General features: G+C 43.6%; 1 protein-coding gene across 3 annotated transcripts in view; it reads right to left on the bottom strand.

Moving 5' to 3' along the window:
- Positions 1–23,768, bottom strand: part of NECAB2 (N-terminal EF-hand calcium binding protein 2) — a 94,327-nt gene that overhangs the window by 32,194 nt on the left and 38,365 nt on the right. For 2 of the 3 annotated variants that reach the window (XM_057425405.1, XM_057425403.1), the window contains exon 3: positions 10,267–10,375. In XM_057425405.1, coding sequence (XP_057281388.1) covers positions 10,267–10,375 — 109 coding nt within the window. Of the gene's footprint in view, positions 1–10,266; positions 10,376–18,920; positions 19,143–23,768 lie in introns of all 3 variants that reach the window. The other variant, XM_057425404.1, reaches the window with a different exon arrangement.

Below are 23,768 nucleotides of genomic sequence, written 5' to 3'. Positions count from 1 at the left end.
GCTTTAGGAAAGACTAAAAAACAACATGTGCAGCTGGGAAGTATTATTATATCTGACGATATCGCTTTTAGTCCCAGCAGTAAGAGTGCTGTGTTATCTCAACATCTCAGAAGTGGAAAATTTACATCCAGATGCCTACTAAGGGGTCATGGATGGTCACTCTTGATCATTAGTTTCTAACTCAAAGAAAAATTTTCACACAAACTCCAGAGTGACGGAAGTTATTCCAGGCAGAGCAAGAACAATAGCAAATACTGAATGCCGGCCAGAAGCAGAGTAACTTTCATTCTAAAGAACTAAGCAACTTTCCAAGCCCAGCATTGTACTCTCCTGGATAACCCTGCTAAATCCTTCCCAGATCTACCCGAGAACCTCCTTCACCTGCCCACTTGCTTTAAAAAAAAAAGCCAAACCAACACCAAAAAGCAAACAAAACCATTCTTATCATATGACATAAATAAAAGACTTCCAAAATCTAAGGTGCCAGATGCAAGGAAACAGTATAAACCACGTCACGGCTGTCCATGGCCAGCCAGCTGCAGCTTCAAATGACATAGACAAGTATTCATAACATATGTCAGTCTGAACTTTGATATCTCTAGCCACAGCAAGCTGGCAATCAGGGCTCTGGTTCCTCATAGCAGGAACAAAACTCACAAAAATGATGCAAAGAGGCTATTAAACTCGCTAAACAGCACCTCTGAAGTCCAAAACCGTTAAAGCCAAGTCATAGATATAGCAGCCAAAGGAATCCCAGACTCCCCTGACCCTATCTCAGCTGCTGGTCTTTTCCTACAGGATCCACACCCACCTCTCCTGGCAGATACTCTTGCCTCTGCTACAGTTTCACGCTCATCACCGTCCCTGAGGAATGGCTTTTGGTGTGCACTTTCCTGGGTTTGGAAAAGGGAAAACTCTTCTGCAATGACAGCTCACGCTCTCTCAGGGGCCCCCACAAGTAACCCTGACAGCCTCCATGGACCACGTACCCCATTCCCCAACCCATGGCTGTGCAGGGGTGTAAGACAAGATGAGCATGAGGCCATATATCCATGCTGGGGCTTGGTTTGGCCATAACACCTGCTAACAGCAATATTCCTGCTTTGACTTTTGCAGCTGATAAAACCAGCATGGGCACTTTGTCAGAGTGGGGGGGATTAAACATCCCTCCTTTTTAACAGGCTTTCTGCAGCACAGCTCAGAGTTTCTGACTCCTTACAGGGAATCAATATCTACCATAAAGACCATTACTACATTACACATTATTTGCTTAGTTTCATTTTAAAAGACTGTTGCTCCATTTCAAGCCTGGTTCAGCTTCTCACTTCTTTGGCATACTGACGCATTCTGCAGCCACAGACATTTATGAAGCAACAGCTCCTACATGATGCCAGCCTGCCCTGTGAAACCTGATTTCCTACCTACAGATGCAGGTACAGATCAGAAACAGCATGGTGAAACCCCCACTTGCCCTCTCACATCCCCAGAAAGTCCCTGCAAACCATTCCTGATGAAGACCAGATGTTTTCATCAATAGTTTCAAGACAACAAAAATAACATTTTCTACATAGTGAAGTATTTGATAGAACAAAACACCTACCTCTAATCATCAAGGGCACCAAGAAAAGTGTCTGAATATGGGTGAAAATGAAACAAATGGCCTGGATGATGTTGGGAAACATGCTCTAAGCTCTCACTAGTTATAAATGATATATAAATGTCACTTTAAAAAAGACAGGGGCAATAAACTGGCACTTGCATAGTACCAGACATTTGTTTGTTCATTCATCAGCAACTGCAATATGGCATTTCAGGCTGTCAGCTGGTGCCAGACTGTCTTGCTTTGTCACACAGCTCCGGAGCTGGGGTCTGGGTACCGCTGATGAGCTGGGCTCAGCATCAGTGAGGCTCTGCCCTTCAGTAAATTAACATCAAAAATGCAGCATAAAGGTGTCATTTTCTGCAAAGTGCTGATCATGAAACCAGATCCCCAAACTCCATGCAGTGCAACAGAATCCCAAAGCAGAGATGCCCCGCTGCTGCTCTCATTGCCTGCCCTCCACAGAGCACGGCACCTTGCTGCCCGTGGCCACCCCACAGAGGCACTATGGACTGGGGACACCACAGGATATGCATGCTAAGAGCAAAAATAGGTAGAGTTGTTTCTCATATTTTGATTTGGGTGATTAAGACATTCTCCTCTTGCATCTCGCTTTGTACTTTGTAAAACCATTTCACACTATATTAAAAATGATCAATGTCTTGCCTCTCTGCTTTGTCACAGGCTGCCAGAACCTCTAACCATTCACTCACAAAGGAAAAGTCTCTTGAAAAAGCTCGTAAAAACTTTGAACAAGATGACAACACAATAAAAAGCCTGTTTGCAGTGCAATTGATATCCTGAAAAACGCAACAATGCAGCACACTGATTTACTAAGCTCAATCCAACAGTTAATTTCTAAGCACAGTAACCATCTTAAGTAAAGCAGTACCTTTAGTACAGTACTAAACATTTTCAAAGTCTCTGTGCGTGCCAAATCCCTAATGAATTGCATCTAAACCCTCTTCTTTTGGGAGGGGATGGATGACTGATGTTGAAAATCTGCTCACATCAAAGAAAAGGCATGTTTAATTATGGGAACTTAGCTGCTAGGAGGGACAGCACCTCCAAATTTATTAAGTAAGTTGCCAATTGTTACACACACATTTGGGCCCAGACTGTATATACACCAGGCTATATGAGCTCTCATTTAATTTATCCCCAGACAGCGCCAGGCAAACCTGGGACTATAATCCTTGGAAGGATGGCTTGTACACACCAGCAGAGAGGCAGCACAAGCAACCCCTCTTTGCTCTCAGGGTATTTCCACCAGCTTCGGAAACACAGCATGATTTTCTGGTGGTATTTTCATGGTGTTGCAGTGACATAATTGCTTAGTTACTTTTGGCATCCTGGTCCCACACAGAGCCAGTATCTTCACCCTGCATCCTGATCACAGCCTGCTTGTAAACTGAGCTTTCCAGCTCTCCTATGCATTTCACCAACAGTAAATACAGCAGCTGCATCTGAGTTAATAACGCATCAATTTTGCTCTCAGGCTTGTTCAAGTTGATCAGTGTCAAGACAGATCTTTAAGTACCAACTGTCTGTGATGCATTTGGGCTGTTTGGTAATGTCAACTGTCTTCCTGGGGTAGTTACTGTAATACTTTGGGTTTGCGCAACAGGGATTCTGTAAGCAGGAAAAAAACCAACTCATACATACATTGTCCTGGGTTCAGTGGGAGCAGTCATTTTTCTCCTTCTTAGTAGCTGGTGCAGTGCTGTGTTTTTGACTTTCGGCCTGGGAACAATGCTGATAACACCGATGTTTTTAGTTGGTGCTCAGAAATGTTTACTCTGACCAAGGACATTCTGAGTCTTATGCTCTGTCAGGGAGGAGGAGAAGCTGGGAGGAAGCAGAGACAGGACACCTGACCCAAACTAGCCAAAGGGGTATTCCATACCACAGCACATGATGCTCACTATATAAACTGGGGGCAGTTACCCAGAAGGGGGAGATCACTGCTGGGGTCGGGCTGGGTATCAGTCAGTGGGTGGTGAGCGGTTGTATTCTCTTCCCTTGTTATTTCCCTTATCACTATTATTATTGGTAGCAGCAGCAGTGATTTGTGTTATACCTTAGTTACTGGGCTGTTCTTATCTCAACCCCTGGGAGTTACATTCTTTCAATTTTCCTCCCCATCCCTCCGGGAGTGGGGGGGGGGAGGAAATGGGGGGGAGTGAGAGAGCGGACTGTGTGCCTGAGTTGCTGACAGGGCTTAAACCACAACAATACATACATACTTATATATACATACACACACATATATATATACATACACACACACACATACACACACACACACATATATATATACATGTAAAAACAAACCAGGAAGGAAAAGAATGGTTTCAATCTACAATGCTCATTTAAAAAATCACAACATAGCACTCCTGCCATGGAGTGCTTGATAAAATTATTTAAAAACCAAAGAAACAGAAAGTTGTCTGGGTGGGCTCCTGTCCACCACTCAGCCTTTGAACCCACCAGTGTTTTCCCAGTCTGGCCAGTTCAGTAGTATTTTCCCAGCTGCTTTGTTAAAAGCCAACAACACCCACAAGCATGTTAAAGCCTAATCAGGATTCAGATAGGGCTGCCTGATGCACGGCCTGATGGCTTTTCCACAGAGTGTTTTGTTTTAAAAGCTTCTTTTCTTTGGTGAGACCAAGATGTTTTGCAGCTCTGTCAGCACACAGCTGTTGAGCACCAGCTTTGGCACAAAGTATTTCTTCACTTAAGTGAAAAGCAGAACACAGCACAGTTTAAGTGACATGTTGGCACAGTGAAGAATAAGCTATGACTCGAAAAACAGCTTCCACATAAACAGAAATAACAAAATCCACCAAATGCCCACACTCTTGGGAGCCAGAAATTACAGCCAGACATATAATTTTTGTGCAATCATTTTGTCTCTTTCAGAAGAGACAAGAACTGTCTCTTGAATCAGTTAATCAAAACCTCAGCTGATCATACCACCCATAGTTTGTTTCCCAGAGAGCTAATTGAAAACATTCAATATTCAAAAATTAAGTTGGTTTCAATGGGCACAACCATCTCCATAGTGTGGGCATAGGCTCCCAGACAAACCTGGCACTTGGCTGAATCAGGTTTGCAATGCAAATAGCCAGGATTGGATTGGGGGGGGGGGGGGGGGGGGGGGGTGGAACGGGACGGGACGGACACAGACACGGGGGGGGACAGAAAAAGAAACCATTCAGTCATAATCATCATTGGTCCTTGCCCAATAAATATAACAATAAAAATAACAGAAAAATAGAACTAATCCTTGCAAACTATCAGCCTAATTTTGAGAGCTTTTGGACCTGTAAATGCCCAGATGATGTCTGCAGTGGGTAGAAATCAGACAAGAACTGTGGGATTATTCCCAGCTGAGTTAGGTGAGGATGGGTACTGGGGATGCAGGACAGGAGGAGCACATGCTGCTGTACTCCCTCCCTGTCCTTAGAGGCCTCAGCATTGGCAGTCATGCTCTGCACGCCTGCCTCCAGCTCAAAACACACACTGTAACCAAGTCACAACTGCAGGAGACAGCTTGCTCCTGCTCATTAGTGCTAACATAGTCTTCACAGCTTTTCCTGCAGAAGTAACAGCCAGTGAAATATAGACTTGTTCTTCCTCTTCTGCTCTGCTTCCATCATCCTTAAGGAAGCAGGGCTGGCAGCTGGGCCCTGAGGAGCAGCTGTCCCACCGCATCAGTCCATGGCTGGAGCCATCTCAGCCAGCTTCACTTTGCCAGGCAGCAGGTTGCCCCGCAACAGCTATGTCTGGAATTGAAGCCATTTAAACATTCATGCAGGGCCAGGTGCACCCTATCTCCCTGACAAAGCAGCCCAAAGTTCCCACCCTGTCCATGTAGGCACTGCAGGGCTCTTGAAAATGCTTGGAGCTAAATCCACCCCTCCTGGAAAGAACAGTGCTCTCCAGGCTAACATGCTCCACTCCACAGCAGGACTAATTTGTGCAGGCAGAGCAGCTCATCAGCATCACCACCTGAATCCAGCGTGGTCCTGGGCAGCCATGCCTCCCCTCGCTCTGGGGTTGAACACACAAACTCCAGCTGGTAGCTGCCCTGACTGTGCCCCACTACATCCCTGTGCCCCAAAGCAACCCCAAATTACTCTGCTTTATAATACAGCTCCCTGTGCTATCTGAGCAGCAATGGGTTTGGGAGGCGAGTGGTTCCATGTTTCCAAGAAGGATGTTGTTCAGCATGCAATGGTATTGTGATCAATTTTCCCATCTGTCCCCCATCATTGCCCCTCTGGACTACCACCCCTTGACAGGTAACTGCCATGAAGGGCAGGAGGTGGCATGCTGCTGGAGCTGTATAGGCTAGAGAACCCCATTGCCTTCAGCTCTCCATTTGTCACAATCTTCCAGCAAATGTGACAGCCTGGTGAAGCTGTGACAGGCTTCTGAGAGGCAATAATGCTTCTGTTAATTATTCTACATGCACAATCCAACCTTTCCTAGTGTTTGTCACTGGAGAGAAGAGCTCATTTAGAGAGATGGGGGAAACAAAGCCATTAAAAGAATAGCTGTAAGTCTAAAGAAGAGTTACCAAACAGCAGAGCAGCGGAATGCTAATGCCGTGTTCTTGGCAACTTGTGAATGGAACTGTACAGCTCATTCGAGAAGTCCTGCTCCAGTGAGGAGGATTGTCCTCTGCAGGTATGAAAAATACAAAGGTTAGTAAGGGAATTCTTAAAATCCTGTGCCAGAACTAAATTTGTTTGTTCAACAGCCCCATCTGACCTCCCCCTACTTTCACTAGGGCTGAGAGGTGCTCCTTCCTTCCAGCGGGATGCAGAGTGGATCTAAGTGCTGGCTCAGGGAGCTGGAAGAAGATGGTAACTGTGGGTCAGACAAAGCAAGTCTCTTCCAGTATCACAGTAATATTTTTAAAGGGCTCCATCTGGTCATTTGTGATCCTACAACTTTTTTTACTTTCCATTTGCAATGACTTTTGATATATATTGTTAGGAACAGCTTGCAAATATAAGAGGATTTCCAGGGCGACCACCAATCTAATGTTTTCTAAAGCCCTGTTCTGCCACCAAACCAAACATACATATTTAAATATGTGTATTTACATATCATACACTTAATTTATGCATTCCAGTAGCATTGATATTATTAGTGACATATCATTACCTCCCCAGTAATCTTCAGGCAGCTCCCCATAAAGCACTGCTGAAACCTCCTGAAATAGCAGCTTAAAAAAACCACTTAGCAAAGTCTTGCTTTTGCCTCCTGCTTCAGCTGGGAGAAGGGAAGGAGGGCAGCCAGTGTGAGCAACAGAAAGAAAAATCCCACTTGATCATCCTTTTATAAGCAACAGCAGGTTATGAGGATAACTTTGCCAAAAAAACCCAAGTGAAATAAGTGACACATTATGCACATTCCCGCTTCCAGATGAAATAACTAGTGATGGTGGGACTTGTACACTACAAGCACAGTCTTTGTACCCTACCATGGATGGCAGGTTCTCTTATACTGGGTAATAAACCCTAGGGTGGGTGTTTGGAGCCTGTGTCCAACATGCCACATTAACATCCTTGAGACATTTCCACGGCAGTCACAAAAAAGAGGGATCCTCACTAATCCCCTGGGCTCTTTAGGGGTATCTCAGTTCAGGTCATTTCAGCATCTTCCGAACTTCACCTTACTAGCAACAAGCTGTTTCACTGGGAGACTGGGATGCCCAAGGCAGAAGCACACACTCCTCTAGTTCAGCTACTCCTGCATCCAAAATTAAACTCATGTTCCTACTCCTCTGCCCAACTTTTCTCCTTTCCAGTATCATCCCAACTAAAGCAAGTCAACAAATCAGTACAGACATTCATTTTTTCTCCTCCAGTAAGGCAGTTCCGTGTTCCTAAAAATACTCCAGGAAATTGAATCAACATTTCGTAATTTGGCTGGTAACAGCAATTACTAATAATCAGCAGGAACATAATTTCCTTCATGTTCTACTCTAGCTGTAATGTAATTTCAATACCAAACTTTGCTTTGCAGACCAAACAAACATGATCGACAGTATGAGAAAAACACAGAGATAAAACAGTATCAAAAAACAGCCTTAAAAAGAAATAAATTTCTATCAAATAGCAAGTAAGTGGCATTCAAACAGCCTTTTTGGAAGATAAACTTAATATTCTTCTTCTGTTCCCCTGTAAAATGAAAGCTCCATTCCTCTTACTCAGTGGCAGCAATACTAAAAATTGCAGTGCTAGTGCTTGGGCACAGTGGAGGCTGAAGGCAGCATCCTTCCTGCTCCAAATCCCACTGACCTGCTGATTTACTGTGCAGAGAGCAAAAGACGGGGCAAGGTGAAGAGTACACACAACTTGAAGGACTGTACGAGCTGCATGACTGAAGTCAAGCAAACTGTTTGTTTCATAGTGAAAAGCACTCCTGCAGAAGGAAGCCTGGCTCTGAAATAGGTTTTCTGGAGACTGAAAGAGTTCTTGCAGATAAAAAATGAGGAATAGTTTCTTCCTTCAACTTCACAAATTTCTGGTAGGTGTCAATGTTTTCCAAATCAACAAGCAAGTGACAATTTCATGCAAGGATTTAACTTGGAAGGGTGACCAAGTCATTACTTTTCCTTTCAGCCAAGAACAGCAGATGCTAAACTGCTCTGTTCAACTATCAGTCCCTCATGGGTATTGATGATTGGATCAAGCCAGCCTGGCAAAAGAAAAACACTGTTGAGTTGTAGGAACACTTGCCATGCTCAGGAGCTGCCCAGAAACCCTCCCTTGCCAGCAGCACTGTTGTATAACATTTAGAAATGGCACCTTTTCTCTCTGTCCAATTTTAAAGACATCCCTTACTAAGGCTTGGAGAAAGCTGCAGCTTCTCTACAATACCTGAAATCCAATTTCCCACTTCAAGAAGACCAGAATAAACACCCACACACACTAATTCCTGTCCACCCTGGTTTACAAGTTGACTGTCTGCATCTTTTCAAAGGCGAGATGAAAACTGATGAGCTCAGTCAATGCTAAAGATTATTTCAGAATAGAGGCACATGAGCACCCAAGACCCAGAGTCTATAGAGAGCCCACCCAGGAACGTCACAATAAATAGACCTAAAAGATGTAAGACAGTATCTAATGTCTATTGAAGAGGAACCATCTGAAGGGGTGGATAATTCCCAGCTAATTTTAGTAACAAGATCATGACAATTCCCTTGATGCAGTGAATAACATATACCAAGCTGGTCTTTAACATTTCTGATCTCGGGGTTAACTTTGGGAAGCATACACAGATCAGGGGATCTTTTGGATAAGTGCAAAGCATGCACCACTCACACTGGCAAGACTCTGTACCTGCTGCCACAAGGCTTCATAATTAACCAGACTATTTTTTTAAAGCACTTGCTGCAAGACTTCTAATTTGAAATTACATTCTCTTTTCATCTGCTTTTAGACAGATTTTATCTCTCCAGAGCTTTAAGAGTCACACTGGAATAAGACTCAACACTGGCTTTTGTCTGTACTTCCTAACAGTCTAAGCTACTCAGGCTTTTGAAAATGGAGTCATCTTGGAAAGAGAAAACACACTAGTGAGCTGTGGTCTTTGCACTGGTGCCCACGCCATCACTACCTGCTAGCAAGGGGGCTTCCACCGGGGCTTTGTGCTAATTCCAAACACCATCAGTGCCAGACAGTTGTCAGAAGGCTCACAAATGCCTCAGACCCCAGCAAAGGCAGTCAGAGGGGGCACTGAGGCAGAGATGGCAAAGGCATGCGGAGCGGAAGGAAACATCGGCTGTTAATGAGCCTGTCACCTTAATTTTATAGCTTGGCACAGCCTGTGAAAGCTTGCTTCTCAGTGAGAGCAGTCAGGTGCCATATTTAGCTTCAAATTTGATGTAACATCAAATTAAGCACACCTAAAGCCTTCCCCTGCCATCGCTTTTCCCTGCTGCTATTGAATCTGTGATGCAGTCAGTGCAGTGCTGATCATGGATCTATCCCCTTGCTGCCTTGCCCAGGCTTTGTGCAGACAGAACTACAGCCACATCAGGCTGCTGGGACCAGAGCAGAGGCAAAGCGTCTACAGCACTGGCTGCAGGGCTTGTGCTGGCCTCTGTGCCGCTGAACTTCACCTTGAAGAGAAAGTGTCTGCTTCTATTTGGTGCTAGAGCAATCACTGCTTTCCAGGGGGTATTCTGTATGGGAGGTGAAGCAGGCATGGCCCAAGCACAGGGGATAGAGACATCACAAAGAAACAAGACCACAAATCGTTCCAGTTTTTCATGTGTAAAAGAGCTGGATAGGACTCTGCTTATGGAGATTCACTCAGTTGCCTTTCATAGCACAGCAAAGCTTTTAGATAAAGTGGAAAAGCTGAAAAGCCATTTCAATGTCCTCATAGGTAAAACTAAGCACCATTTCAGATCAGGTTGCACTAAAGAAAATGACTTGAAAAAAAGCCACCAAGTGAGGGAAGTCATAGTGGCCATCACAATGAGACACAAACTAAGCAGAAATGGACATCTTGCAAAGTTCTGCAAAGCAAGTTTCACTTTGCCTAGTTCTCCAGAACAGCACTGCTACAGCACAGCCACAGCTACTTGCTGTGATCCAAAGGCTCTGTGAAATGCGAGGGTGTCAGCAGGGGGAACTTACTTGGTGTTGTCTGAGTCAATGGTATGAAAGAGCTTCTCAAGTTCTTCTTCATTGAGTGTCCCATCAGAAAAAAAGGCTTGGAACTCCTCCATGGACAGCTTCCCATCATCTGCAAACAGCAACAGCCACTGTTAGGGAACACGCAAAGTGAGGGGCAAGACTGAAAATCAGGAGTTATGCTCAGATATAAAGATTTAGACCAAAATTATTTCCAAGTGCTTCTGCAGGACTGGCCCTCAACCAGTGCAGAGCTTATGGGCCACAGGGTGGGACCAAACAGCTCTGGCAGCACCAGATCCAAGGAAGATGCATTGCTCTTGGGCATGGATGCACTGGCAGTTAGCAATTAATTGGGCTATTAACCAAGGCATGACCAAGCCAAAAGGGGAAAAGCCTGCAAGCTTCATCCTAACAGAGACTTACATTTAAGAAATTGTGGAGCGTTTTGTCTACCCAATGTTCAAATTATGTAAGAGACATGTAATAGATAGGAAAAGACCCGGGACTTGAATTAACATCAAATCCAGCAGTATCTTTTGCCACCTCCATTCAGCTGCATCTTTTCCACCACAGTACGTCTTCCTGCTCTGGACAGAAATGTAAAATAGCACCTACTAAGCATAACAAAACACATCTTGCTTAAGCTGTCAACTGCTCAAACATACAAGCCCTACTTCACCTTAATGTTGTGCCTTTACTTCTAAAGGGACCTGATGATGCACAAAATCCATCTGCCTGGCCATATGGCCTACAGCTTGCTGGGTGCCTTTTGGCTAACCTAGCAGCAGGCAAAGCACTTACAAGACAAAGGTACAACAAGCACCTAGAGAGGTAATTTCAGCAGCAAGCTCCAAACTCAACCTTAAACATCTATTTTAATGCCAGCTCTGGCTATTGCACAGGCACTTTAGCAGCCTCATCTGCAGCTGTACAAAGAGGCCCTGCAAACATCAGTGGTTGAGCAAAAGTGTCTAGTCTCAACTCAGAGATTGAAAAATAACATCTGGATTTAAAAATCTGAACATAGACTTTGCATGTTATTTTACATATTAGCCCCAGTGTTTAATTTAACACTGGGGTTACCACAGCCTACTCAAATGACCAAGAAAGAAGGAAAAATCTGAAATCCATATACAAGGAGATATAAGAAGGACTTCTTTGCAACTTTTGATGACAAGGTAACGAAGGCTTGCACTTAACTTAAATCTGGAACCTTTCTCTGAGCGCTGTGGACAGGTACACCATGTCTTTAAAACCACAGCTGGAAGTAACAAAAGTCTGGAGAAAGCTCCTTTGAAGTTCATCAGTAAAGCAATGAGAGGGAGACAAAAGAAACTCTAAATTTACCTCTATGTTTTTCTGGTGCAAGCTGCTGACATTGTACTCTGGTGTACAGCAGTGCCTGGGAGAATAACCAGCACACGTATTATTTAGAGTCTTTCCATTCATATCCACAGAAGATTCATAGACTAAATGCTGCCTACCTCTCTCTGAAGGAGAATGTATCATTTATTATTTAGTCAAATCAATTCTAAACCCTGTTGGTTCTCTTTCAGGAAATTACACTAGAGGACAAAATTAGCCAATTTACCACATATTATCAATATTTCTTTCTCAAACTAAATAAGTCTGCTGCTTCTAAAACATACCTGAATTGCCAAATGCTAACCCAGCTTCTCTTGCCTGACACAGACAAATTTAGACCAGTGATAAATTTAGTCTAAGACAGCTATTTAAGCTATTTAAATGACAATTATGAAAGGAACACAGCAGGAGAACAGCATCTACAACAACACTGGGTGAAAGGGGTATTATTTTCAGAGCAGCGCAATGGCTACAGAGAGTGCACAGCTGCCTATATTGTTTTTCTGTGTTCCTTCCTCAAAATGTGACCTCTTTGCAACAGGCAGGGTGCAGAATACTAATGCACAGCTAAGAGGACAGGTCCCAGATTTGCTCTCTGTTTCTAATTAAACTAAAAACATCTGCCCTTTAACAAGTACCTATTGCTTGAAGCATCCCACCAGTGTCACTTGAAGGTTAACCCAGTGGAGACACTCTCACTGAAGGAGATAAGAAGACTGAGCCCCATCCACCTCTACCTCTGCATCTTGCAAAACTGGATGAGAAGCTGCTCCCACAGTGCTCCTATTTATGCAGTATCCTAGCCAAGATCAAGGTTTGGCTTCTGATCCTGACTGGCAATGAATATATGACTGCAAGCATCAAGATCAAAAGGATAACGGTACTTCTATCCCATGAGGGCTAAACAGTTCTTTACATACACGATGCTTTTCCTCTAAACCTTAAATCAGTGCTTTTTCTTCTCAGAATTGTCCTTCCACACAGACCGCAGGCAGAATGAAATTCCCAGGAAAGTCACATAAATCAACTTAGTGGGAAACAGAAACCATAAAATGAAATTGTTTCTTTTTTCAGGAGAGTAATCTGAATTTACCATTTGTTCGCCTCTGAAAGGCACAAAGGTGTTTCTAAACTTAGGGAAAAAATAACAAACCAACCCAAAACATGCAACTTTTTCCTTTACCTAGTTTATATCTTGGTATTATTTTTTCCTGTTTTTTCTTTTCTTTTTTTTTTTATTTTTTATTTTTTTATTAATGCATGCCAGGCTATATTTTTTAAACATGTTGGTGTTTAAAACCTGTGCCAAAATGCTGCTCTGACTCCTGCCTTGGAGGTGATAACAGGGAAGGCAGGTACTAACTACCACAACAGGCTGGATCACTGAAAACAAACGTGCCAAATTTTTGTTGGCAATTTAGCCGCCCAAAGTAACACAGAATGAGTGAAGGATCTGGAGGAAGGAGCAGGTGACAGTGAATTTTATTTCATTTCTGTGGTTTGGACCCCAAGAGGTAGTTGGCCCCTAGCAGGAATTTGAATAAAAGTGGAAATTTTACTCATAAACAATGCCCTGAGACTTTCAGGCGCCAACAAACACCACCATAGGGTACCAGTCAGCTTAGAGCTGATCGTTATTTAATACAAGCTGGAATACTGGTCTGCAAAAACACAAAGCAAAAGCCTTCCACAGTAAGGAGATAATCCTTGAGTTGCATGTCTGTAATTGTGAAACAGTCTGAAAGCCGCGGGCTGCTGGAGCCCAGCAGGCAAGGAAGCCTGCAGGAAACTCAGGTGATAAGAGGAAGCAGATCAGGCTGGGACTTGGCAGTGAAAATTAAAGTGGTAGAAAATCCTGGGCACATCACCATCCTGCTGGTGGGTGATGTGATAAGAGTTGATGGAGATGCTGTACTCCAGGAGCAGCCTTATCAGGATAGTTAACAGGAAAGCAGATTTTTCTTAAAGCAGAAGTGTCTGCACTTGCCAAAGAATGGCTTATACTTCCAGAAACTTGCTTTTTCCTGAAGGCTCCTGGGCTCAAGATATACAAGTTCCCCAAATGAGCTGGCAGGCCGATCAGAGTGGCAGCCTCAGCTGCAGGGTTCAACCTCGCCCATGCCCTGCCCTGTTGGAGTTTATCTGGGGACACTTCAGCCTTAGGTAGCTGCTTTTGATATGAAGGATAATAGAAAAATTGAGATTCCACACAAAATTTCACTAAACAAAATGAAGCTTCCATCAGTTTTAAGACCTAGAGAAATCTTTGTGACCTTTTTCACCTGGATGACCATATTAAAGGCAGGTAATCTACTTACACCTACTCTTATCCCCTTCCCTTCAAACACGGTACTTGAAGTCAACATGTAAGCTAGCAGTGAGGACAAATGCCACCAACTAGAAATCACCTAAATTGGTTATGATCAACTCAGAAAGGAGGTAATCAGGCCACAGCTATTCTGCCACCACTTTTTCCTGAGACATTAATCTTCATTTTACTCTTGCTTTTCAAAATAATTCAATCACATGCAAACACCAAAGCAAATTATTACCAGACAGAATTATCAAAGTTAAAATTAACTGAGGAGAGAAGGATGTAACAGAGAACATCAGAAAGCATCAACTGGGATTTTATTATTCCTCCACTTGCCATCATGAAAATCTGAGGAGTCTAGGGGCAGTCCTTAAGCCTTCTAACTCACACAATCAGGCTATTCTCACCTACTAATGAAGGCAGGGGAAAAAATCAAAATAAGATAATAAATAATCCAAAATATATGGAATCTGATGGCTGAGTTTTTAGCAATTCATTCAGCAATACAAACAGCTCATAGCATCTACAAAATAAAGCCACTGTTCTGAGTCTGAGTTTGCTAAATCCATTATCAATTACATCAGGTTGAGATTGTGCATATATTTTCTAGCTATATTATGAATGTATTTCATTACTTATTTTTATTACTCTTTAAATTCTAAAGCGTTTTAGGCCCCACTTCATGTGCAAGCACCACCACAGCTATGGGTAAGTAAATCGGATTTTTACTGCGGCCTGTGAATAAACATGAAAGCTGTATTTTTTATTTCTTTCTTGTGTGTGTGTGTGTGTGTGCAAATACACAATCCAATAAGAACATGGACTGGCTTCTACCCTGGACCCTTCCTCCAGCCCCATTAAAAGTCATCAGGAGCAGCTTTATTCATTTAAATGAAGCTGGATACAGGCTTGAGTTTTCAGCCTGGGCTGTTAGGAAAAATTACCTCCAGGTCCACAGATCTGATTTATGAAGAACCTTTCCACTGGCCAAAAGAAGGGTGCATTCACAGCAGCACCCAAAGTCTTCTGCAGCTCCTATGCAACTTGCTGAGGCACACAGCAGCCAGCTGAAAATTATCCACCCCCTTTGATTGCAGTATCACAGCATTATTTCAGGGGCGACTGAACTGAGTTGAAACCAGCGCTGGTGATTCACCTCCAGGCTTGGCTGAAGATATAAAGCCACAGGAGCTCTGCATGAGAAGCACATCCCATGTTTCGGTGGCTCCTTGCAAGGACACGGTACCATTGCTGCTGAAACAGCCCCCAACAACGTTTTTGCTAATGAGATGTAACGCACATCATTAAAAGGAAATTACCACAATGACTGCAATTTCCTAGCAAAAGGATTTTACTGAATGTCTCCAAAATTACCTTTCAAGTTAACTAATGCCCAGCCCAGATGTTTTCACAAGGGTTGGTACCACACCAAGGAATCTGCATAGACAACCTGAGTGTCAGACTGATGTTTCATTATATATATATATATATATGTATCAGTTGATAATCTCTGAAACACTCCTGTGCATTTCCTAATGCCAGCTGGGATTGCTGATGGGACCAGACTGGTTGATGGTGTCACAGGAATACAAACGCTGGCACAGAAGCCACAGGTTCCCAATCAAACAAAGCCTTGGGCTGAACTTCAGAAGCTGGGGTTCTGCTTACTCAACTCAGTGGAAAACACTTGATAAATGCTTTTCTTTGCATGGGGCATGATCCCCTCCTTCATCTTCTTGCCACTAATACAGTTTCAAGGTGGTGTCTCCTGTCTTCTGCCAGTGACCCTACCACAGATCCCACCAGCCTAACCCACAGAACTCCTTTCTCTGGGGCAGGCTATGCATGCCCAGCCCAGTGGACAATGCCACATGCAGCTCTACTTTCAGCATCACCGTTTTCTTTTGGCATCTGTTATACAAATCTTTGGGATTTTTATCTTTCTGAGACATCTTTCCTGCCTATGCTCAGACAAGGCCTTGTAGAGACACAAATTGCACATAGCAAATTAAAGAACATCTCTTAAGAAGACAGGCAACACCCTTCCCTAGTCAGTCATAAAGACCAGCTCTTCTCCAGTAATTTGAAGGCACTTCTCTCTATATCAAAGCTCAGAGTTCATCAAACACAATATATAACCAATTTTCCTTTCTGATCTGCAGCAGATGATGCAGCTTTGTGGTACAACTGGAACTGATGCATACTGAAAATCCTTCAGGCGCAGTATATAGCAGGACTGAGTCTCCTTTCTGTGGCAAATTGAACTTTTTCATTTCTACTAAAAATGGGGATAAAGTTACTTTCATTTCAAAATGACTATAGCAGTCAGCATAAGATGTTGAGGAATGACTTAAAAGCTTGGTTCTTGTCTAGGGTGATGAGCAACATTGCATGTAGAGAGAAAGGCTGGCAATCTTCTCTGTAGGACTTGACCTGGGTAGAAGTGGGGATTTCTACTGTAGTCAGAAACCTGCATCTCATTCCCACCATAAATAGCCTGTACATCAGCAGTGTCCATTAACATGCCAGAATATTTCCCAAGCTGCTCAGCTTTTATCATCAAATCAAGCCTTTTGTCATTCTAAAATTAGAAGTAATTTTGAAATTACTTTTAATAGCAGCTCTAGCTAGGTATCAAATGTAGGCTGGTAGGCAGGGAAACATGCAGGAGAGATAGAGCATATTTTCTTCCACTGGCTTTTGTGTAGACTGTACCTTTTCTTTGTTTCCCAGATAATCCCCACCCTGCTGTAATGTGCAATTTAAATGTGGGGTTTAGAGTTTTTTCTGCACTCATCCAATGTATTGACTTCGGATGTTTTATCACAGCTATTTTGGAATTTCTTCCAAAGAAATTTCCAATTCTTTAAATGGTGGAATCGGACTTTCCGATGGTACAAATAGCCTGGCCAGGTTCAATGCAACTGTTGCTTAATACAAACTGTAACAAAAATTACCCAAACATTTAGAAGAGAATTCAGACAGAGATCATAGCAGTCCACAAAGCTTTCTTGACCCATCATTTTCCTGCAGAAACCAGGAGGTAACTTGTTTCAGTTTTCCTCTCGTTAATTAGATTTCTTTTTTTGCAGTTGAAAAAGAAAATGAAAGTCAAGAGTTGATTTCAACTCATTTGCGTCACATCTGTAGCAGCACAAGGAAGACACTGAATTAGCCCTTCCACGAACTGCTGCTCTTAAAAGTTATGATGACCACAGGTGATCAGGCCCCCGAGATAATTTGTATGTGGACATGTTGGTTTAGCTATGGGAACACTAGTAACAAAATACCTGGGAAAGAAAATGTAGCTTGCAGTAAGTGACCTCCAGGTAAGCAGTTCATGTTAAGAGGCCATAGGTGAATGCCTGGGCAGCTGAGAGGAGCCAGAGAGGAGGCAGCCCAGATAGATGCACACTAAGGGTATGTACTGGTCAGTGTGGTAGCACACCTCAGGGCTCCTCTGGGCTAAATATCATAAATATATTGCATATAATAAGTTAATAAATATAAAACTATTGGGGGCATACCTCCTTTCCCCTTCACTCTCCCCAGTCAGGAGGAGATCTCCGTTGCCAAGCTGTTGCACCAAACCCAACTTACTTCCAGACTTCAAACTACCACTGCCTCTCAGTTATTTTTCATCTTAGTTGGCATCGGCCTGTCTCGTTATACTGAGTGCTATTAAATGGCTGACTGACTTTGAATAACCACAGCTTTTTAGCACCTTTGGTTTATTTGCCCATTTAAACTGTTTTCCCTGTGGGTTACACAAACACATGCCACCACAGCAAATCAGTAGGTTCCATGCAGAGCTTGCAGCCTCCTGAAACAAATAGCCCGATTCCCCCTGCAAAGGCTTTCATTCTCCATGTATTCAAAGATCTACCTTGCTCTCTCCATCATCATTCAGCCCCGTCGTCCTTAATGTTGTCTTCCTTATGCATTAAAGTACCTTCAGCATCTCTTTTCCCACATTTCCCACCTCCTTTTTCTTTTTGAACCCTTGAGAGTGACATCTGTACAATGTAGTTGTAGTTAGAGTTGTACAAAACTAGAATTTCTGGTTTATAGGAGATTCAGTGGCTGCAACACCGTTTGGCCCCTACCACTTGATACCCTAAAATTCTGATTACTGACCAGCACCCTTGTTGCAGAGCTCTTCTTCAGTCACCTCCCTCAAACACTTTCATTTCAAAAACACCACCAAGTTCCCTACTACCAAACCCCTGGTCAAAGCACATGAGCTACTGTCAGCCTCTCTCACAATCTGATCTAAAGGGGAAATATAACACAAAGACAGCACAGCTTGTCTTTAATACAAGATCAGTCTGTGCTCCAGTAATCTCAAAACTGTAAATCCTGACTTCAAAACTTCCTCCTCCCATTTAAGGCAAAATTCTCCCAATGAGACCTCGTTAAAAGAGAACGGAACCTGCCTCCTACAGTGCCCTGAAAACAACTATTCTGCACAGGAAGTACTACAAATCATGAAAAATACACTATAATAAACAGTAGGAGAAAACCTAGTATTCGGATACTCATATTAAAATACTGAAAAGCATAGTTCCTATTTTCTTATGCAACAAATATTTAATTTCTATGCATCAGCAAACCGCAGCATGTTATACATAATTTCCTGCAGGGTTAAGTACTTCTTTGCATGCACAAGAGATGTGGCCTGGGAATCACAGAGAGCTATTTACATCTGCTACTGAGCCCTGCCACCATCAAAGCAGAGGAGTAGGTTTATCTTGGAGACCGTTTTGCATCAAGAGCTACAAATGGTTTGAGGCTGTTGCAAGGCTCTTATTCCTGCCATGCCATGGTCTTCCTTCAGATGCATCATATTGGATATCCTGAAAGGCAGAAAGCTGGGGGTGACGGGCAGAGACAGAGAACCATGGCAGCACTCAGCAGGTCTTCTACAAAGAGTTGGGGTTTAAGGGAGCTCATGCATTCCTGAACTCCACATTACCTTCTCTTTATCTGAACAAAAAGCCTCTGAGAACCCACACAGGTAACATATTGCAAAGTCCCTTCTCTCCAGGGTGGCTGAGAGCAGACCATCAGTGCCTGACCTCCTGCTATCTTCAGCAGCAAAGAGGGAAACCTGCATTTCTCTGTAGGGACAATTCAAAGTATCACATCTGGACCACCCAGCTTTCAGCCCCCTTGGAAAGCAGCAGCAGATGCATGCCTGAACAAGAAAGTGAGAAAGAAGAAAATTTTAGGCAACAGGTTCTTTATCTTACGTCAAATCATGTGGGGAACACCACTGCTTACTGGCAGTAACTTCTCACATGTTCCTAAAACACATTACAGTCTGTACAGGACCCTCTCACTCCCGAAACAGCAGCAAAACAGGGAGACCTCTGATGAGGGAGAGAGAGGACCACATAAACTATGCTTGCAGCAATGCAGACCATCGCAGAACCCAGCCCGTGGAGCTGTAGACCTGCAGCAACGCTGCTAGGTAAGTGCGTAAACAGCAGTTTTTCTGACTATTGTCCAGACTTGGGGGTTATTTCACTGGAAGATCAACAAGGAGAGATTGGCATTATACGGACCTCTTCCGCCAAAACATCCCTTTGTCTGACTGAGGACAACTCAGAAAACAGATTCAGAAAGGCACTGTATGTTATTGCCCTGTGCCCCAGCTGGGAGCAAACACATTAGCTGAAACATTCAGGAGCTGTCAGATCCAGGCACACTGTCAGCATGTAAGTTTTCAAACTTTGGCAGAAACATCAAAAAAAGTGAACCTGGGAGGAGATATCTGGAGTTTTCAATCAAGCTGAAGCAGAGGCTAACACTACTAGCTCCAGTACACCCTGGCTCTGCAACAGCCTGTTAAATCCACACTTGTTGGAATGCTCAGACACAGGCACCAAATAGCCCTAAACCCCCTCTGCTCATCATTAGCCAGCCATCCTCACTTGCATTTTCCTCTCTAAGATGAGAAGATGTGCAGGTGAATATTTCAGAGAGCCAGGGTAGGGTCTGCACTGTTTTCAGCTCATTACACCCAGCACTCAGCTTCAAAAGAAAAAAAAAAAGGGGGGAGGAAGAAGCAAGTGTTTGAGCAAAAGAGGAAAACTTTTATGAAAATGCATGGTGTTTCCTCTTCAATATGTGGTCCGGGTGTGGCCAGGGCAAGGCAGGGAGAGAACCTCTGGGGTGTGGACTGCTCCCTGTGGGGCTTGCAGCGCCATTGTCAATCTGCTCCTCTGGGATTGCTGCTTCCAAGAGCAGCCAAGGCAGGAGCTACAGGTGGCATTTCAGCTGCTAACCTTCCTGGGGAAGCAGAGTGCTCAGCACAAAAATGGCAATGAATGCAACTGTAACATCTTGCTTGATTTCCTGAGCTATGATAGCAGAAGCGGCATTTCAACCTAACTGAAGGGTTTAGTATAAAAGCCAGAACCAGGCCCCAGGGTACAAAGGCTGCAGCAGTTCCCTGTGGGATGGAAGGGTCTCTCTGTCAGGAATGAGTCACCCAGCCATGGGCAAGTCTAAAACCTCACCTGGTTTCTGCCTCTTGCATCAGTTACGTTGTGATTTTGTTTCCCCCCTTGTGAAATAAGCATTATTATGTGCTTAGTAAAACACTCATAGCAGTGCTTTGCATCTGCTGCAAATGACCTTTTGTTACCACTGGTAAGGGGAAGGCAGCGGCACCATGGCTGTTTTGGTGCAGTAGCCACGGGAGCTGTTGACTGTTGATAAATTAGTAGCAAATTACCATGGATTAGGGAGCTACAAACTCATCGCTTTCTGCAGTCCCATGGAACAATATCCAGATTGCATTGGCAGCATCCACAGTTTTCCATTCAGCTAACAAGCTGCGCAGAGATGAAGACAGCAAATTAAACTAACTCAAAAAGCAGATCCCTCATTTGCATTCTCAGAAGGCAGAAAAAGTTACCCTACTGCATAATCATTTGTAGCAGACAGGATATCTAGCTCCTTGTGCCAGGACTCAACAGGTACTTGAATGGTAAATCAGAACCTGCATAATTAGTAACTTGCTTCCTTGTCTTAACCCCTGAATGGTGAAGCTCAGGTGTAAGCCCACAAGTCTGATCTCTTGCAAAACAGATGTTTAATTTCCTGAAACTCAACGGTCTCAAAATTCCCATTGAAAAAAGTTTCAGGTTCTAAACCAAACTACTGCTCACATTTGATGATTCCTCTCTGAGAAACTCCTTTGCCAACAGCCATATCTCCTCCAAAACCTTCTTTTTGGGGGGTAATCTTTGCTTCAGGACCTGGTATAAACAAAAGCCAGTGCAATCACACCCTATGGGATGTGCCTGCAGGTCTCCAGCACTGCTCATCCTGGCTCCCTGTGGTTACACAAGGGAGAGCTATGCAGCAAAACCTTGCCCAATCCAGCACAGTTGCTCTAAATTTTATGCTCCCACTTAATCAGCTCCTGCATTTCTCATTTATATTCTCATAAAAAAAGTAAGCCCTATGCTCAATGTCTCAAGCTATTTGTTCAGGGAAGGATGGGTGCCCCAGCCCTGTCAGAGATACTTAATGTCTCTAAAGCAAACAATGCAGATCTTTTCCACTCTTTCATCTCTTTTCTTTGGCAAGCCAGCTGAGCAGCACAGAAGCAGAGCCATCCTGCAGGGAAGGTGCATCTGCTCTGACAAGATTGCAAAGAAAAAATCCTAACTCCATTTTTCTGCTCCAGTGAATTAAACAAGTGCATCTTCAATCACCTACTTTGCAACTCGTTTTTAACAAAGCTGCAGCACCAGTATATTTTCTGTTTATTTTTTTGTAGTTGTTCATTTCAAAAGTAGGTTAAAAAAAAATAACGAAACAACAGGACTCTTACCACGCTTTTTGGTTTTACAGGAAAGGAAAGATATTTTGCTCCGTTTTCCACAGTGCCCCATATTGTAGAGAATACAGAATAAACTATAGATGACAAAATACAAAATTAAACAAATGATGAATAAAATTAGAACAAGAGCTATCACAGCATCAACCTGCACAATGAAAACCTACCCCCAGACCCATGCCAAATGGGCACTGGTTTTACAAGTAGGTCACAGCACTGCAAAAAGATGAGGCACAGCACCTCCAAAGTACCTGTTCTGTATGCTCCACTCAAAACTGAATTGCAAAAGCAGCCCAATCCCATTAGTATCAGCACAAAAGGCAGAAGGAAAGTTGTGTGCCAAGTTAAGACTCTTGTTCTGAAGCACCCCTAGCACCCATATCTCAGCATCTCCCCATCGGTTCCTTTCATCTCCCATCCTCAGCATCCCAGCCACTGACTCTGGGGTTCTGCAGTTCAGCCCATTTTGCTTTAATTTGCCTAAATCTAAGGTGAGAGAAAAAAGTATTTCAAGGACAAAGCCATTGGAAAAATAGTCACAGGTTTTGTTTTTTTTTTGTTTGGTTTTGTTTTTTTTTTTTTTGGTTGTTGTTGTGTTTTTTTTTTCCCCAGGGGAAAATGAGGTCATGTGGTTTCTCTTCTTAAAGAAAATCCCACATCTAAAGCATTTCAAGTTTTGTTTCCATGTAATTCCAACATTTCCCCCTGAACACTGACAATAACCTCTCAATTTTTATTTCACAGCAAACCTAAGTTTTCACTGAGTTCCTAAGTGTGAACTGTACCCACTGGTGCAGTTTTTCATTGAAAATTGAGAGACATAAATGCAGAGGAAGTTTAGGTTAGATCTAAGGAAGAAGTTCTTCCCTGTGAGCTTGGTGAGGCCCTGGCACAGGTTGCCCAGAGAAGCTGTGGCTGCCCCATCCCTGGCAGTGTTCAAGGCCAGGTTGGATGCAGCTTGGAGCAACCTGGTCTAGTGGAAAGTGCATCTCCCTGTGGCAGGGGGTTGGAACTGGATGATTTTAAAGGTCCTTTCCAGCCCAAACCAGTCTGGGATTCTATGAACCAATGGGGAATGAGCAACGGCGTGATCGTGGGTACAGGGGGGTTGTTACCTAACACAACACTGCTGAAGGGTCCCCCCACTCTCTCACCCAGCCCTGCTGCAGCTCATTAAAACACTTCTCCAGGAAACCGGGTTTCAGGAAGATTTTATGAATTTTTAATGCTGTGTCCTACATAGTTTTTGCTGAATCCACATTTTCTCCATGCTGTCTCATCAGGATGCACTGCAGCTATGCAACCTGCAGCAGCGTGCAGCCTTTCCTGGCATGACCATTGACCCAGGATCAGCCAGATCCCAAGGGGACAACACATGGGTAGCATGGGGACATGCTGCCAGACCTTGCCACTGAGCCTCTACAATGGAAAGCTTCATGAGCCACCATCCAGGCTTAACATGGATTCAAGCGATGCACCCACAGGAATACACAGCAACACTGCTGGTATCACCATGTGTAACAGGTTCAAACTTAAACAGCGGAGATTTAGGTTGGATAACAAAGAAGTTCTTTACTGTGAGAGTGGTGAGGGACTGGAACAGGCTATCCAAGGAAGTTGTGAATGCCCTATCCCCGGCAGTGTTCAAGGCCAGGTTAAATGGGGCTTTGAGCAACCTGGTATAGCATAAGGTGTCCCTGCCCATGTCAGGGGGCTTGAACTAGATAATCTTAAGGTCCCTTCCAACCCAAACCATTCCATGATTCTATGATTCTATTCCCAAACACACCAGCACAACACTGTTTGTAGCCTCTGCACAGGAAGCAACATGGCCCACATAAAGAAACACACCTAGTTTGACACAAAGGGTGAAGCATGAGCCACCTGCTTTCCGCAGAACTAAACTAACACAGGAGCATTGCATCACTGAGGGCCTCCAGTACTTACAGTGATGCTCAAGAGTTTACA

This window comes from Pezoporus wallicus, unplaced genomic scaffold (genome assembly GCF_028554395.1).
Source record: "Pezoporus wallicus isolate ANWC-B61680 ecotype Strahan unplaced genomic scaffold, APGP_CSIRO_Pwel_v1 contig_8693, whole genome shotgun sequence".
Lineage (NCBI taxonomy): Eukaryota > Metazoa > Chordata > Aves > Psittaciformes > Psittacidae > Pezoporus > Pezoporus wallicus.
The sequence above is the reverse complement of the archived record's forward strand: the minus strand, read 5'-3'. Positions and strand labels throughout refer to the sequence as shown.